Here is a 15367-nt window from a genome sequence, read left to right as displayed (position 1 = left end):
TCATTGCTGTTGTTGCACCGCAATGGAAAATAAGGTCCATCATTTTTCAAAAATAAAATAAACAAAGGAGCAATTACATAAATCATTTTTATTTTGTTATTAATAAAATAATCTAGGTTTGGACGTTAGCATATGGTAGGCTTAGTTAGTAATGCCTTATGGGCTTTGACCAGGTCCAGACCCTAAGATTCATAGCCAGGCTGCCTAGCCCAAGCTAAATATGATATGTAGAAATTCAACCTACTAATAGATAAAATTAGAATAAGGTAAAGAAAGGATTCTTAAAACATGGCAACAAAAGTTGATGAGTACACATGGGATGCTAAAGAATGATGAACGTATGTTAAATAACAAGCTAGCTTAGAAGAAATGGCAAAATAAGGTCACCATGGATCCCTAGTTCAAAGATAGGTTTAGAAGACAGTGTAAGACCATCTAGATGAAAAAGAAAAAAGAAAGAAGAAGAAAGCATAGAAAGAAAATGAAATTGAAATTGATGGACTAGAAGGTTCAATAAATACAAGCAAAAGTGATTCCAATTAAATATGGAAGCAGTAAGGAATTTCTTTCTTTTAAAAACATGGCATCTTAGAGCTAGAAAGATTCTTGCAAAAAGAAATCAGCAACAATAACCCTTATGTTCCTATACCCTAAAATAACAGGCATATTCACTTGGAGAAAACAAGATATGTAAATCACACAACATAAGAAGCCAATGGAAACCATCAAAAATGTGAGTATAATCGCTAAAAAAGAAAGGAAACACAACTAAACATTTATTAAAAAAAAGAAAAGGCAAATAACTTTAAGATCAAGTCAAGGAGAAAATTACTACTTTGAGAAGGGCCATGATATTTCTCATCATAGTGACAAGTTTATTCAAAGATATGTGATGGCTTGACTCATAACTAAGGATTCTTTAGAAAAATGGCATCAGGTACATCTAGTCAAAGATTCACAATCATGATATATGTGGATTTAGCTAAGTCATCAAGGACACAATCCATGTCAAACCAATGTATCATGACCCAAGTAAGTGGGAAACTTGTTTTTAGTAGCATAAATTATAAGAAAGCTGAACCGTAGAAGACCACCCAAGACGTAGAATAAACATTACTAAACAAAGCAAAATGTTTTGTTCTATTCGACCATAAAAAGGAAATTGAAGTGCATTTCCGTTAACTTACAACCCATTTGACAAGGAGAAAGACGCAATGGCGACATTGGCCAAAAACGCCAATTGGAACGAAGCCCAATTTTGGAAGTCTGACGTGTCAAGAACTTGATACAACAAATCCAAAAAATAAATAGACAAAAGCAAAAAAGGAAGATGAGGAAGGTATATCAAAGAGTAATACATGAATATTCCCTAAATCATACATCCCCCAACATCTATACATTGTCCCAATTGTCATCTTGCAGATCCCATGCAGAACAAAATAAGGATGGAAAGAAATGAAAATTGTTTTAGTATGGGTTGGCAATGCATACGAAATCTCTGTTACTGATTTACTGCAACCCTCTAAATCCATCACAATAACTCTTGAAGCTTATAATCTTTGATATCATGTAATTTGTTCAGGAAGTGTAGCAATCTGGAGATGATTACATGAATCCATCATAAGGAGCACCAAAAAACCCAAAAGCGTACAATCTCAATCATACAGTATCACACAGATAAAAGGCATCTTTGTAATCCAATATATATAAATTAATAACATAATTAGATGCAAGTTTGAATGCATGCCTTTTCTTTAATGCAAACAATATAATCAATTATTTTTGTTACATCATAAAGCAATATTTGGTAGAAAATAGACCAGCAATGCAAGAAAGAATAACATTGACTATTGATGAAGAGAAAAAGAAATCTAAACTATTGATCTGGTCAAAGGCCTCTTGCACATAATATTAAAAACAGATACAAATTATTATAATAAATCATTGTATGAAGCAGTGGGATATAAATTAGTCAAAAGGTGAATAACCACACCTTACAAATTTCTCTCTCTGGCCATCCATATATTGAGACTTGTAACCAGTACAATCAAACATCTTGTATCAGCTCTGTATCACGAAGACAGAAACTGCAAGTTACCAAGTTGTGCCCGCTAAAAAGAAATTTTGACACACAGATGAGCTAAATCAGATCAGAGACGCATCCAATATCCTGTATGGCAGCTCCTGCGCAGCTAAGAAATAAGAAGTTTCAACCAGATCAGGGCATCTCTAACATATTAAAACATTAACTGATGACCCTAAGAACTTCTTATTGCCTTACCTATATGTTTCTGATGGAACAAGATAGAAACCACATTCTTGATATGCTGAAGAAGTAACCATGCAACATCGCCTGACTTAAAGCTTGTGCTGAACTTGAGACTTGGGAGACTATATTCGAGGATTAAACCTGAATTTTTTTCAGCAAAAAGAAAAGGAACTTGCATGATCACAGCACATGTAACCTTGGAATCAGACCCAAAATTGAAACAGCTGCAACTTAAAGTTAAGCAAAACAGACCACCATTAAAGTCAAATGGTCATGATTATAAAACATGGCAAAACATGCAAGTAACTAAAAAAAACTTCCATGATGCCAAACTACTTCCGATGAAGTGAAAACCTTCAACTGAAACATCAGGTCAATTTACTTAAGTTCGATCTAGCAATTACCATAATGCAGATATGCCCATCGATAATCATCCAAAAGAAATCAGAAAGTGATGTACCCATTCTGACAAGAGCAAGGATTTAGGACCTGGTACCAATATCCACCACAGTCCTGAGCTAGTATGCTACCAGGATGCTCTCATCCAACACTCAAGATGGGCTGGTGCCCCATTACGATACCAAAACACCTTCAAATCCCATTTTTCATTTTTTTTGGTTATTCTATTGTTTAATGTTTGTTGGTTTTAATGATTTTTAAGACTTTTAGCCTCTTAAATAGGCTTTGAGCCTCTTAAGTAGGTAATCCTCCAAGCTCCCTTCTTGTTTTTTCTTAAATAACCAAATTTCATTAAGAGGCTTGGGCTGACAAGTGTAATGGCATGGGTTCAAGTCCTAGGGCAACCACTTTGTGTTATAAAAAAAAAACCAAAGGTTCAAGTCCTAGGGCAACCACTTTGTGTTAAAAAAAAAAGGGCAAAGATTAGGTGTATCCCCAGTTCGCCCCTCCCAGGACCCCATATTATCAGGAACATAACTGGGTAATGACCTTTTTAATCAAATTTCATGGCCAAACAAGAAAGAAGCATGATTTCCCTCCTCCCTCTCCTCTCTCTCTTTTCCTCTCTCCCGTGCCTAAACCAAGATAGACAAAAGAGAGTCATTGGGGCTTTCTCTTTCTTTTTGTGGGACCCAGCTATCCTAGTTGGTACAAGGCAATCTAACTAGTGAACTAGTCAATCTCTACCGGAACCAATTGGGACAATTGGGTTGTCCCGATTCATGGGAGAATTGATGGATTGGGTGCATACCAGATCCCATACTCTCATTGAAACAATATGGTACTAGTAAGATGCATCAAGACGCACCAAGATCGTGATCGTTGGACAAGAGTAGTTGCAGATATCTCATAGAAATGACCGCAACAAGAAAATTGAGAATTGAACTTCTGACAGAATATTACTGTAGCATGCTCATTACACCAAAAAAGTCATAAAAGATGAGGGAACAAAAGAAAACAATAACGCAAGGGATTACGCTCATTAGCACAGCAGAGTCGCGCTAAAGATAGGCCCAAATGAAGAAATGGGCAGGCCAAGGTAAAGAGAGGAAAGGGATAAGGTTTTGAGACAAAATAAGATCCCAAAACTCAAAGACTATTTAAGCATTTTCTGCATATGGTCTCTTCTTCTTAGATGCTGACTTTGTCTGGGCTTTCAATTTAATGTGTCCATACAAAGACCATGGTTCATTGGCAAGAAAACATAAAGTCTAATTTGGGCTCCTAAGAAATAAAAAGTTCACCTTCTACTCAGACTAAAAACTTCAGCATTGAACAAGGGAATGATGAATGAGTAATCCATGACCTTCTGCATAGAATTGCTGCAATTGCTCCCACATAAGCATTGTTCTTAGCAAGAACTATTGCAACAGGATGATATTTCTTAAGAAGATACATGAAAGAACAATCCTAGGCAGAGGGGCAAAAATAGTACAGCCCTTGATTGAAGATTGTGACATAGTTAGAGAAACAAAAGTGGGCCCAAAACATGTACATCCATACATACATACATAGATGCAAGCATGCACATATGGATATGTCGATATGTGTATATATGTATGCATGTGTGTGTAAATTGATAATCCTATGCTCAAGTCATAGCATAGATGTCAGATGTGCAATCTTAAGAGTAGTTTATTGCTTTCTGTAGAAAGGCAAGGAATTAAACATGCCTAAGAGGTGTCACGGTGCTCATAAACAGAAGGAAGCAGTAGGTCAGCTGACAAGAGTGAAGAAGAAAGAGTGATTGCTCAAACATACAATATCAAATGGCTTCAACCCCAATTGCCTAGGTACACATGTCGAGCTAAAAATCAGAATGAATAGTACCAACACTGGGACAAGCTTCTTGTCACTTTTCAGACAAAGGGTTTCTAGGACACAGTCAATGAGGATAGGTGTCACGCAGGAAAATGTTCCGATAAACTAGCTAACCATACTATAGACATGACCTAATCTTAAGATCTAGACAAATTCTTTAAAACCAAAAATTAGACAAAGTCTGCCATCAGATTTGTGGCATACCAAATGGACTCATGAATAAGAAGAATCGTCTTGCACATGACATAAAAAAGCAACCCTTAAAAGGAAAAGAAGCAACCAGAAATTTAAATAGATGAAAGAGAAAGGTCAGGTGCTTTGCGAACCTCCAACTTGTAATCAATTTGAAATGGCAGATTTGCCTAGTCGACGGTTGTATTAAAAAGGAAATTAGCAAGTTCTTTTTCCATTTTTTCATGAAATCGAGAGGGAACGATATCACAAACATGATGATGTTGAGAACAAGAAGCAAAAATTACGGCCAAAAGGAAAAGTTGTTCTTACCACCCATCCAGCCAACCCCCATTATTATCCCAACCCCTTGCCTCATGCATGCGTTCTGCTAATAAGGTGAAGTAGATCAACAGAAGAGAATAGAATAGAAAAGGCACCACATGTAAGACAACGAATCTCGACCCAAACATGAACCAACCTAAATGAACCAAACCCCACATCAAAACCATTTAACGGAAGATCAGGTCATTTTCCTAAAGTGATTCCCTGCAGCCATCAGTAGAAATCAGAGGGCGATGTTGCGCTCGTTGTCATTGGAAATAGTATGCAGATATGCGAAAGCATCATTTTGACAAAATTTGCATCAATGTGTCAATCAGAACATAAATCATCCAGACTTCATACGCCGCGATCTGGTCTAATTGAGAGGTCTAAATGAGTCGCTCTCACGCATGCATTAGATGCCTTGTTTACAAAATTAAAATATAACATTATTACTTTCCACAATAGGCGCTTCGAATTATATTCGAAGAAAAGAAGAGAATCTAGTAGGGATCTAAAAGACAGCGAACCCCTTCCCAATCTCCATTTACTTTCCCCTTCCCTCAAATCTTTGAATGCCTCAAATTAAGAAAATTTAAAATTAGAGAAACAAGAAGAAAGGGTCATCTAGGCTTCATGAGCGGGACCTTTTTATGGGGGATGATGCTTTCTTGATTAAGCACGAACTCAGGAGAAACGATCACGGTGATCTAAAAGAAAGAAGAAATTAAAGTCTCACAAAAAAAAAAAGAAATTAAAGGAAAAAAGAAAAAAAGGTAGATTAATCCTTACCTTGCTACCAACCGATCATCGGAAGAGATTCTGGAAGCAAATCTTCTCCCTTCTTCTCGATTCCTCTCGGATACCAGATTGAATCGAGATGTGCGAGTATGGATGTGGGGAAGAGGGGGATGGAACGGCTCCCTCCGAGCGGTCTTTAACTTCTCCCTCAGACCCGCAAGAAAGTATAGAAAGCCGACATCGATGAGAAAGCGTACGCCGGCGAAAAACATTTACAAGATAAGTCACGCTGCGGACCAATTCTCCGTAGCCCAAATCTAGTGCCAACCGTACGTTATTACTGCACAAATTGTCTAATACCGTATGGTATATTGGTGTTAAGTTGGCGGTTCGGATCGGGCCTTTCGCACGAAGGATAATCCCAGCCTTTCCCGCACGCAAGCCCACCGGATCGCTAAACTTTTAGATGATTATACGGAGAAAAGGCTCGGACCCGAAGGGACGTACTAATCAAAATGAATAGCGGATGTGTCCGAACCAAGATGCGTTATCTCGCGAGAGTCTTTATTTGTACTATTTTATTATTATATAATATATTTGGTACGAAAGTTTGTTCTACGTAGCGATAGTTGGTATATTTTTTATATCATATCACCATCGAACCAATACGGTGCGATATATTTTGTACCATTTAATTCGGTACAATATGGCATTCTTTAGTCTAGAAATCTTATTTATGAGAGCACATCAGCGGTAGCTTCTCCAAGAAAAGATCTGCATTTTTTCTTCCAAGCTTCTAATTTTGACTCGTTTGGTTGACAGAAGTAGAGAGAGGAGAGAGGAAAAAAAAAAAAAAAAAAAAAAGCCTGATTAGAGTTTTAAAATAAAAAATAAAAAATAGTATTTTTATGTCTATTAATGAACCGAGTTGCTCGGACTCAACTCGGTAAAAGCTCGGCTCGAGCTCGGCCCGTTGGTTAAACGAGTCCGAACCTAAAAGGAAGCTCGTTTAAATCCGAGCTCGAGCCCGAGCAGCTCACAAGCCCGTTTGGGCTCGCGACTTCACTGCCTGGTATCAAGCACGGAGCAGACCGAGCTAGTTCCGCACGGCTTTGGATTTGGTTTTCCGAGTAGAAGAGGCCATGCCGCCATGGTTCCTCTCCGAGGTGGGCTCCAGCTTCTGGTCCTCGTTGAAGAGGGCGAACATGCAGACGTCCAGATCCACCTGTGGCCGCCGCGGCATCCCGGCGTTCCCTGACAGCACACGCCGCACGCCGTCCCCGCCCCCTGTCTCATTCACATCCCCCTTCGACGGCCACCCCGTGTCAGAGACCACGACTTTAACGTCGTTGTACTTGAGGGCGGACATGGCCATGAACATAGCCCCACTGCACTCTCCCATCTCCCGCACCCCTCAGCCTAGCCAAGGTAGGATGTGATGGCGTCTTCGGCCGTGTCTGCGGCCGACGCCGTGCCGATGGTGTTCGTAGCCGAAGCCGGCGGCCGCCGCACGCGATGAAGTGAGTCCACTCTTCTCCTTTTTTTTTTCTTTTTTTTTTCTTTCTTTTTTTTCTTTCTTTTTTTTCTTCTCTCTCCCACCCGCCCATCCCCATCCCCTCGTCGCCATTCCAAAGCTCGGGCTCACGCTCGGCCCGAGCGGCTCGGGTTCGGGCAAACGGACTTTACTAGCCCGAGCCTTTGTTGTGCCTACCGAGCTCGAGCCCGAGCCTAAAATTTCGTGGGCCGAGCCGAGCCGAGCCCGAGGAGGTCGGGCTTGGCTCGGCTCGTTAACAGCCCTAAGTATTTTTATGAAAATCAGATTTTCATATTTCATGAAAAAGAAAAATCTATGAGAAATATGGAAAAACTATTTTCCTACTAGTTGGAAACTGAAATTTTTTTTTTTTTCAAAACTATTCTTGAACAATCAAAATCCATTGATAAGGTCATTCCCTTTATTAAGGATGTAATAGATATTTCATATTTTTTTTAAAAAATAAAATGCTCGACCAACCATAAGTTACTCTGAATGTATTACTTTTCTATAATCAACCAAATATGACAAAACTATTTTTGTTGATATTATATTCCCAGGAATCAATTTTTTAGTAAAAATATTCTAATGAAAAAAAATTCTTTCCACAAACCAAATGAATTCTAAATAATAGAAGATCATCGAACGATGAAAGATGTTCAAACAAGAGGTTTCAAGTATTATGTTTTTTGTTACACAAGAAGATAGACAATAGGATATTTTCCGCACCATCACCATTGATGAGGATCAAAAGATAGTTTTCGATAAATCAAATAAATTAAACCATTCTAGCAAAAATACATTTATAAAAAATTTAAAAATAAAATATTTAATATTAAGCCTAAAGATCTATAGTACAATTCTATAGTTGTAGTTAAGGCGGCAAATGGATCGGATTGACTTGTGACCCTATCCGACCAGAATTTTAGGATCCGTAGGTTCGGATCGGGTCCTAAAATTGAATCCTGATTATTTTCTGGGCCGGGTCCAGGTTTACTGGATGGACCCGACCCGAATGAACCTGAAGAGGGAGAGAGAGAGGAAAAAAAAAAGCAAAAGAGAGTTTGTGTGTGTGTGTGTGTGTGTGTGTGTGTGTGTGTGTGTGTGTGTGTGTGTGTGTGTGTGTGTGTGTGTGTGTGTGTGTGTGTGTGTGTGTGTGTGTCGTGGTAATATTGGTCGTTTTTAAGTGAATTTATGGCGGGTTTTCAAAGCAGACGAGGAGGGAAAGCTTTGCACCAAAAAAAAAAAAAAGAAAAAAAAGGAAAAGCCTCTAAGGGGACTTAGGGGAGTAAGATCCAAGGGTGGAAGGATAGCAACAAGCATAGCTTCATAAAATCCAAAGGAACCTCGGCCCGTCAGGATTCCCTCTCGATCTATTTACACTGTTGATACCTCTGGTGTTTGGGCAGCTGGCTTTTCTTTTTTTTCCTTCTGTTTTTTGGTTTTTGTTTCTTTAAACTTTTGAAGGGAGAAAGTGAGGGAACACTGAACTGAATATGGGTCATGTGCCAATTTTCTGCAATGGAATTGGATTTTGGAAGAGGGTCTGGGATTTTTTTTGCCCTCGTGAAAGGGGAGCTGGGAGACACCAAGTTCCGTCCAATCAGTCATATAGATAAAAAGTAGTGTGATACGAAATTTGGCTCGTAGACCGACTTAGTAAGTCATGGGTCATACTGATTGGAGGTCAATTGCAAGTTTTTCAAGTCATGGGTCAACCAGCACCTCATAATTATGATATGAGCAAATTAGATTTGTCTAAATTCTTTCTCAAAAGCACAAAAAAAAAAAATGGACCCAATTCGGACCCAAACCTAACCCGACTTGGATCCGGATCTGAACCCGACCCGATCTGATCTTCAATCAGGTCGGATCTGGATCCAAAATTAGGACCTGAACAAAAAATCGGATCGAATCAGGGTCACTCAGGACCGACCTGATCCGACCCATTTGCACCCCGAGTTGTAGTATGGTTGGTATGTAAGCCATCGCACAATTAAGTGTATCATTAGCTTTTCTGTATCTAAAGATCTTTTTTAAGAATGATGGAATAAGTAACATCCTGACAGGGGAAATGAATAGATGAAAAGTGCGGAAACCAAAAATTCTCTGCTCAACTTTGAAACCGGCTTGGAAAAGGCCATTTTGATATGCACTAGAATAGATAGATACATGATTCAATAGTAGCATAGCTACCATTTGTTTAGGAATTGTGATGTAAGGCGGATATATTGACGTGATTCTGTTGATTCTGTCGTTCTAAAAACTTGGAATAGAAATATCCTATACTGATTTTTTTCAAATGCAATTCAAGCTTTATACAATGCTACCTCTTCTCCTCTAATGATATACATTATGCATTGCACAATGAAACTTGCTGATATAGAAAACATACTTTGTTATGTGTTTCAAAACCGAGCACAGCCCGGTCAACCAACCAAAACCTACCACAAAGCATTTGAATTGGTAATTAAAACCTGCCATATGGCAAGCCTAGAAGCGGTGTGGCTAACTTCAAATTTCAAAACCCCTCCTACAGCTGGCGACATCTCAGCTGTAATCTCAAATGGTCTTTGAAATCACTCCAGCCAAATGGAAAGATGCAATCCACATGTAAAACGCCAGCATCTGATTTTCGGCAAGTGCGATAGCCTACCAATCCTGACCGATCCACGTGCCCAAATTCCTGGGCGACAATAAGTTCGCTTTTGCCTATACAATCCACTCTCCTGAAAGTTTTTCATGTAAGTGTTCGCATGTCATTATAGATCTCAGATAGCCGCCTCTGTTCTTTGAACATTGTATTGATTTAGGTTTTGGAGGATCTCCACCGGATATACTCCAATAAAAAGACTTTTTCATCGTTGTTGTTTTAGGTCGAAGCTCGATCGCAGTCCAAAACCCCAGCTACCACTGTTCACTCTGAATTACAGCCTTGCATGACCCAAATAGCTTGTCACTAAGCATTACAACATCTCTTCTATTCGGCGCCTGAGACAGACCGTTATCAGCAAGAACACTTTGTATTCAATTTGGACAGTGCATATTTTTGATTATTGAAACAGTAGATACAATAAAATAAAGAGGGCAATTTTTATCCTGAAAGTATACATTTAAAAAACATCCCAAGAAAAGAACCCTTTCCGTTTTATTTTCATTTCTGACACCACTGCTTGTCAAACTGAATGATGTAAACTTTGTAATTGGTGGCTGAAAGCATCATTTTACTTAATCATTTCACTCAGGGAACTGAAAAACACTGAAAATCTTTGGTTTTTAATAAAAATTGAACTATTTAATAGACTAGCTGTACAATAATTCTTGAAACAGGCCGGTACATGGGATATAGAAGAGGTATGGAAAAATTTTAAAAAAACACTATTTTCTTAGGCTATAACAGTAAATGCTTGAAACATCAACGTATCAATAATTCTTATAGCTACCGAGCATTTTGCTGTCAATATTGCACAAGTTTGAAATATTACAAGAAATATATGAAGATCCAACAATTCCATGATAACGCAATCTCTCGGATGCTTCTTTTCAATATTCATCATAATTTTACAAAATATCTGCATAATCCATATTTATATTCTATATAAATTACTTATATATTTATATAATTATCTTTGTTCAACGATGCTAGTGTACCATAAAACTAATGAACAGATTAGATCTCCTTTCAACAAATATTAGTTCAACAAGAACATCCCAAACCTTTCACTTATCTTAAAATCTCTCTCTCTTGATTCAAATGACTAATTTAGTATAAACTACTAACCAAACCCAACCCCAATTTAGCTTAAGTAGAAAAAAATTCTCATAAGTTTCCTTTTTTAGACAAGCATAATTTTATGGTTTTGTTTCTATGTCTTGTCTAACTTTTTTTTTTTTTTTTGCGCTAAAACGAATGTATGATACATTATGGGCATGAACTCAACCAAAAAGATCGAAAAATAACAGATCTCGAAGCGCACGAGATAACTCTTTCTCTCTCCTCCAAAGAGTATTCTTAAAGTGGTTGGCTATGAGACCATCTAATTTGCTGTCTCATTGGCCTCTCTATACACAAGCTTCGCCTGCAAGGCCATCCCACCATAAACCATAGCCCGGTTGTTTTTAAGCAGATCCAATTTGCTACCCCATTAATTTTTCTATACACATGCTTTGCCTGAAAGGCTATTCCACCATAGACCATAGTTCTGCGCATATGCATGAACTATTTTTGCCGTACTTTTGTTATATTTATATATTTTTTAATCTTTTTCGCAACAGGGTTATTAATATCAGTAAGTATTATTTGTGAGTGCGGCGGGTGCTTCGCTTGCTGGCTGCCCTCCAACATCGCAAAGTCACTGCGATGAGGAAGGCAGCGTCTCTACTGGCGGCGTCGATGAGATTTCCCAAGGTTCGCGGCGGTGCGCGTCCTTGCCTCCTCTCCTCCTCCACCACCTCCGCCTTCTCTCCGAACCCTCCTCCTCCACAGACTGCGGCCACCGCCACCGAGGCCTCTTCCTTCCCATTCCTTTTCTCCATGGCTTCTCCAGGCTTCTCTATCACCTCGCCCAGGCTCCTTCTACAGCCTCCTCCCCCTCTCGCGCCCCACTTCGTTGCACTCTTTTCCAGCGCCACGCTCTCCCCTAGTCCTTCAGGCCCAAGAAGAGGAAAAGAATCAGGTAATTTTAGCTCTTAACATTTCTGTAGCCACTCAATCTGTTTGTTATTATTCCTCTTCTTCCCACTTCATTTGTTTAACTAAAATTTGTCTAAAAATCCCTGTTAACGTTTTCTAAAGATCACTATTACTAGTTTACAGTTGAAACAGAGGGGGAAGAATGGATTGTTGAGTGGGAAGAAGAGGAAGAAGCTGAGCCAATGGTATGTAGTGCAGAATTTTGTCTGAGTCTTGCTTGGCTTCCTATTTCATGCTTATGTACGTAATTTTGTTGCTCTTCTTGTCCATTAAATGCCTTTCTTAGACTGGAGATGGAGGGGACGGCGGTGGAATCGTGCTGGGAGACGTTCGGTGGGGTGAGCGGGCTCTGTCGGTTGCTCATGAGGTTCTCCAGCTCCATTTCGATGATGATATGGTTATCTTTGCGTTTAAGGTGTCTCCTAGAGGGTACATTTATGTGCGTCTGGATAAGCTTACAAACAAGTAAGATTAACTGCCATCTCATATTTATTTTCTCTTCATTGCTTGTGATTTGAATTGCTTGTGCTCTATTCTGTCTGCTTTTTTTCTCTTGCACATCTATCAGAGCTATTTGATTTTGCTCCATATCTCTGTCAAATCTCTACAGACTGGCAGTCAGTAGGATTTCAACTTGCTATGAACGTGGTTTTAATATTTGCCATCATTCTCCAAGAGATTGAAGGAGAGTTAGTCCTATTCTTGCCTATTGTTTATGGTTATTTAAAATTTATGTTCAAATACAACTTAAAATTATTTATTTCTAGAACATGATGATCGAACATTGGCGATTCCTATTCCACTCAGAGATGGATGCACACCTTCTCATAGCATTGATGCTAACAACAAATAAAAGCAAAGAAAATGGAAAAAATCAAGTGAGGTGAATTAGTGGATTTTCTAGCATTAATTCTGTGGTCCACTCCTTATGTCCACTTCATAGGATTGTCACCGACATCCACAAATCCAGACTTGTTCCAGAGCTATAAAACTATTGGGGAGGCATGAGTCTGAAGAGAGATCTGTAAAACAAAATTAGATCCATGTTGGTTCTAGTGAATGCGTCTACAATCTAGAACCATCATGACCTGACTTGGTTTTAGGTAATAGGCTAATTTTTATGAATCAAACCTAGTATGGACTTCCATACTTGATAATTTATTCAGTACATTGCATATAGGCAGTACTTCATATGTCTTTGGAATCAGGATCATTGGCTTCAATTGATTGGCCTTTCACAAGGAGGTTATATTGATAATATTTTGAAGAGATATGGAATAGAAAAAACAATTCCTTTGAGTTCTACAGGTGCTTGGATTCTTAATAATTTAGTTACTTTCACTAACCAAAATTTATTACAACAGCAGGAGCATCTATTTTGAAGAGCTCATGATCACTAAGGTTTAATGTGAACTCTTACAGCCCCTTGAATATTTTCTATGTTGCTTTTTTATTTTTGTCTAAAGCCAGAAAAGTGGCCAAGTCCCCAAACTTAGCTCACTTTGGCTGGTTTTCTCAAACACTTAATTGTACAAATTCATTGAAAGATAGGTTCTGTTTGATTTACAAAGTTTTCTGAGACTTTCGAAAGTACCGACATTTGCCCATCGCTCTCAGATATGGGTGCCCAGCTATGGAGGAAATTGAAAATTTTAGCAGTCTTTATAAGAAGCGACTGGATGAGATTGTGGAGTGTGGGGAGATACCTTTAGATCTGGCTCTCGAGGTATGCATCAAAATTTCTTTTTCCAGAGATAATTGGTATAAAACTATGATCCAAACCCAATTTTGAGATTTTGGGCTTCTGAATACAAGATGGATTTGATATTCATATGAGCCGCATGATTGTATCTTTTTCAGGTATCATCTCCAGGCGCGGAGAGACTGCTAAAGGTACCTGAGGATTTGGACCGGTTTAAAGAGATGCCCATGAGTGTGCAATACTTGGAAGAGAATCTTGATTCCAAACACTACCAGCAAATAGATAGAGTTTTCATGTTAGCGTCGATTGAGAGCGATACCGCGCACTGCGTGTGGAAACTCGCAGATGTTAAAGAGAACAGGGCTGAGGCAGGTAAAGGAAGGCCATTGAGCAGGAAGCAGAAAGAATGGAGATTACGGCTACCTTTTGAAGCAATAAAGAGGGTGAAATTTTACTTGAATTGATCGCCGAGTATTTTTGGTAATTGGTCTGTGATCAGATTTGACGCATGCCTATAATGTCAGGTCTAGTGATGCTGATAGCCTTTCCATTACAAATTTTTACAGAAGAAAATCAAACCTGATGGTGATTTTCATCACGGCAACAATCATAGCAAGGAAGGAGGAGGAGAAATCCGGACTCATCTGTGCCACTGTGCTGCATTAATGCTCGTCAATGTACTCAGTAGCCTTCTTCAACTGCTCATAGTTTTTGTATGAATTGGTGTCCTTGGTTTAAGGTACATGATTCTTAGTAGAGCAAGGAAGAAGAATGTAGAGAGACAACTTGGAAGTTGGAATTGCTCATGTAAACACTATAAAACTCGCAATATAAGTGAAACGCCTATGGTGAGCAACCATTATTCTAGTTTCAAATTCTCTTTCGTTGATAGCTATTACACCCACCGTAAAGTGCACCACAGGAACACAATTGTGATCCTTCCGAATGCCAGCCACTAAGCTTGGGCCTTAGAAAACATAGCATCAGCTCTTTTATCATTGTCCGCCATGTATAGGGTTTTTTTTATATTAATACCCTTCTGAAAATTCAAATTTGTGCAAATATTTTTTTAAAATTTATATTTATTTTTTATTCTCATAAAATACTATTTTTATATAAATGCTCCTAATATAACGGTTTTCTAATACCATTAATAAAAATCATATTTATTTTAATAAAAAATAAATTAAAATTTTGAAATTATATTTTTGTCCTTCATTGCCATCGTTTTATAAATCTTTTTTTTTTTATGCACATCTACCCATTAAGAATATTTTAATTATTTTAATTTGAAACTGTTAATTTTTTAACGGCATTAGATAATGTGGGTACATGTAAAAATAAGAATAAAAAAGAATAGAATAGTAAAACAAGTATTTTACGAGGATATATATGTAAATATTAATTTTAGAAAGATATTCATATAAAATTCGATATTTAGAAGAATATTCATGAGAATAACTTAATATTATATAATATATAATACATTATATTATCATGACCAACTCATGGGCGGGCTTAATTTTCAGGTTTCCGACGTGCCGGTTTAAAAACCAGACCCAGCCCATTTTGGACACCCCAGACAAGAAAATTACCATATAATTAACAATTGGTAATGAATTTACTGTATAACGACCCACTTACCATGGGCCT

At 38.2% G+C, this 15367-nt stretch overlaps 2 protein-coding genes across 12 annotated transcripts in view; one reads left to right on the top strand and one right to left on the bottom strand.

Moving 5' to 3' along the window:
• The window catches only part of LOC103705736 (putative cyclic nucleotide-gated ion channel 6), a 30637-nt gene extending 24513 nt beyond the window's left edge, over window positions 1-6124 (bottom strand). The window contains exons 1-4 of one of the 8 annotated variants that reach the window (XM_008789577.5): window positions 5837-6124; window positions 5692-5754; window positions 2282-2410; window positions 1994-2184 (exon numbers count right to left, since the gene is read on the bottom strand). In XM_008789577.5, the coding sequence (XP_008787799.3) occupies window positions 1994-2055 (62 nt within the window). In that variant the 5' untranslated portion in view covers window positions 2056-2184; window positions 2282-2410; window positions 5692-5754; window positions 5837-6124. Of the gene's footprint in view, window positions 1-1993; window positions 2193-2281; window positions 2494-5691; window positions 5755-5836 lie in introns of all 8 variants that reach the window. The other 7 variants (XM_089929019.1, XM_089929024.1, XM_008789578.5 and 4 more) reach the window with 7 other exon arrangements.
• Window positions 6125-11620: 5496 nt separating this feature from the next.
• LOC103705737 (uncharacterized) lies at window positions 11621-14589 on the top strand. 4 transcript variants are annotated; one of them, XM_088716540.2, is made up of 6 exons: window positions 11621-11995; window positions 12136-12197; window positions 12299-12477; window positions 13630-13738; window positions 13873-14157; window positions 14281-14589. In XM_088716540.2, the coding sequence occupies exons 1-6, from the start codon at window positions 11680-11682 to the stop codon at window positions 14431-14433; spliced, it is 1104 nt and encodes a 367-aa protein (XP_088572666.2). In that variant the 5' UTR covers window positions 11621-11679; the 3' UTR covers window positions 14434-14589. The 4 variants fall into 4 exon arrangements, with proteins under 4 accessions (XP_088572666.2, XP_088572679.2, XP_088572672.2 ...); XM_088716553.2 differs by having other exon boundaries at window positions 14239-14358; XM_088716546.2 differs by having other exon boundaries at window positions 11622-11995; window positions 13873-14194.
• Window positions 14590-15367: the final 778 nt, after the last annotated feature.

This window comes from Phoenix dactylifera, chromosome 1, assembly GCF_051530095.1.
Source record: "Phoenix dactylifera cultivar Ajwa chromosome 1, Ajwa_hap1_PhDact_Kaust_v1.1, whole genome shotgun sequence".
NCBI classification, from domain to species: domain Eukaryota; kingdom Viridiplantae; phylum Streptophyta; class Magnoliopsida; order Arecales; family Arecaceae; genus Phoenix; species Phoenix dactylifera.
The sequence above is the reverse complement of the archived record's forward strand: the minus strand, read 5'-3'. Positions and strand labels throughout refer to the sequence as shown.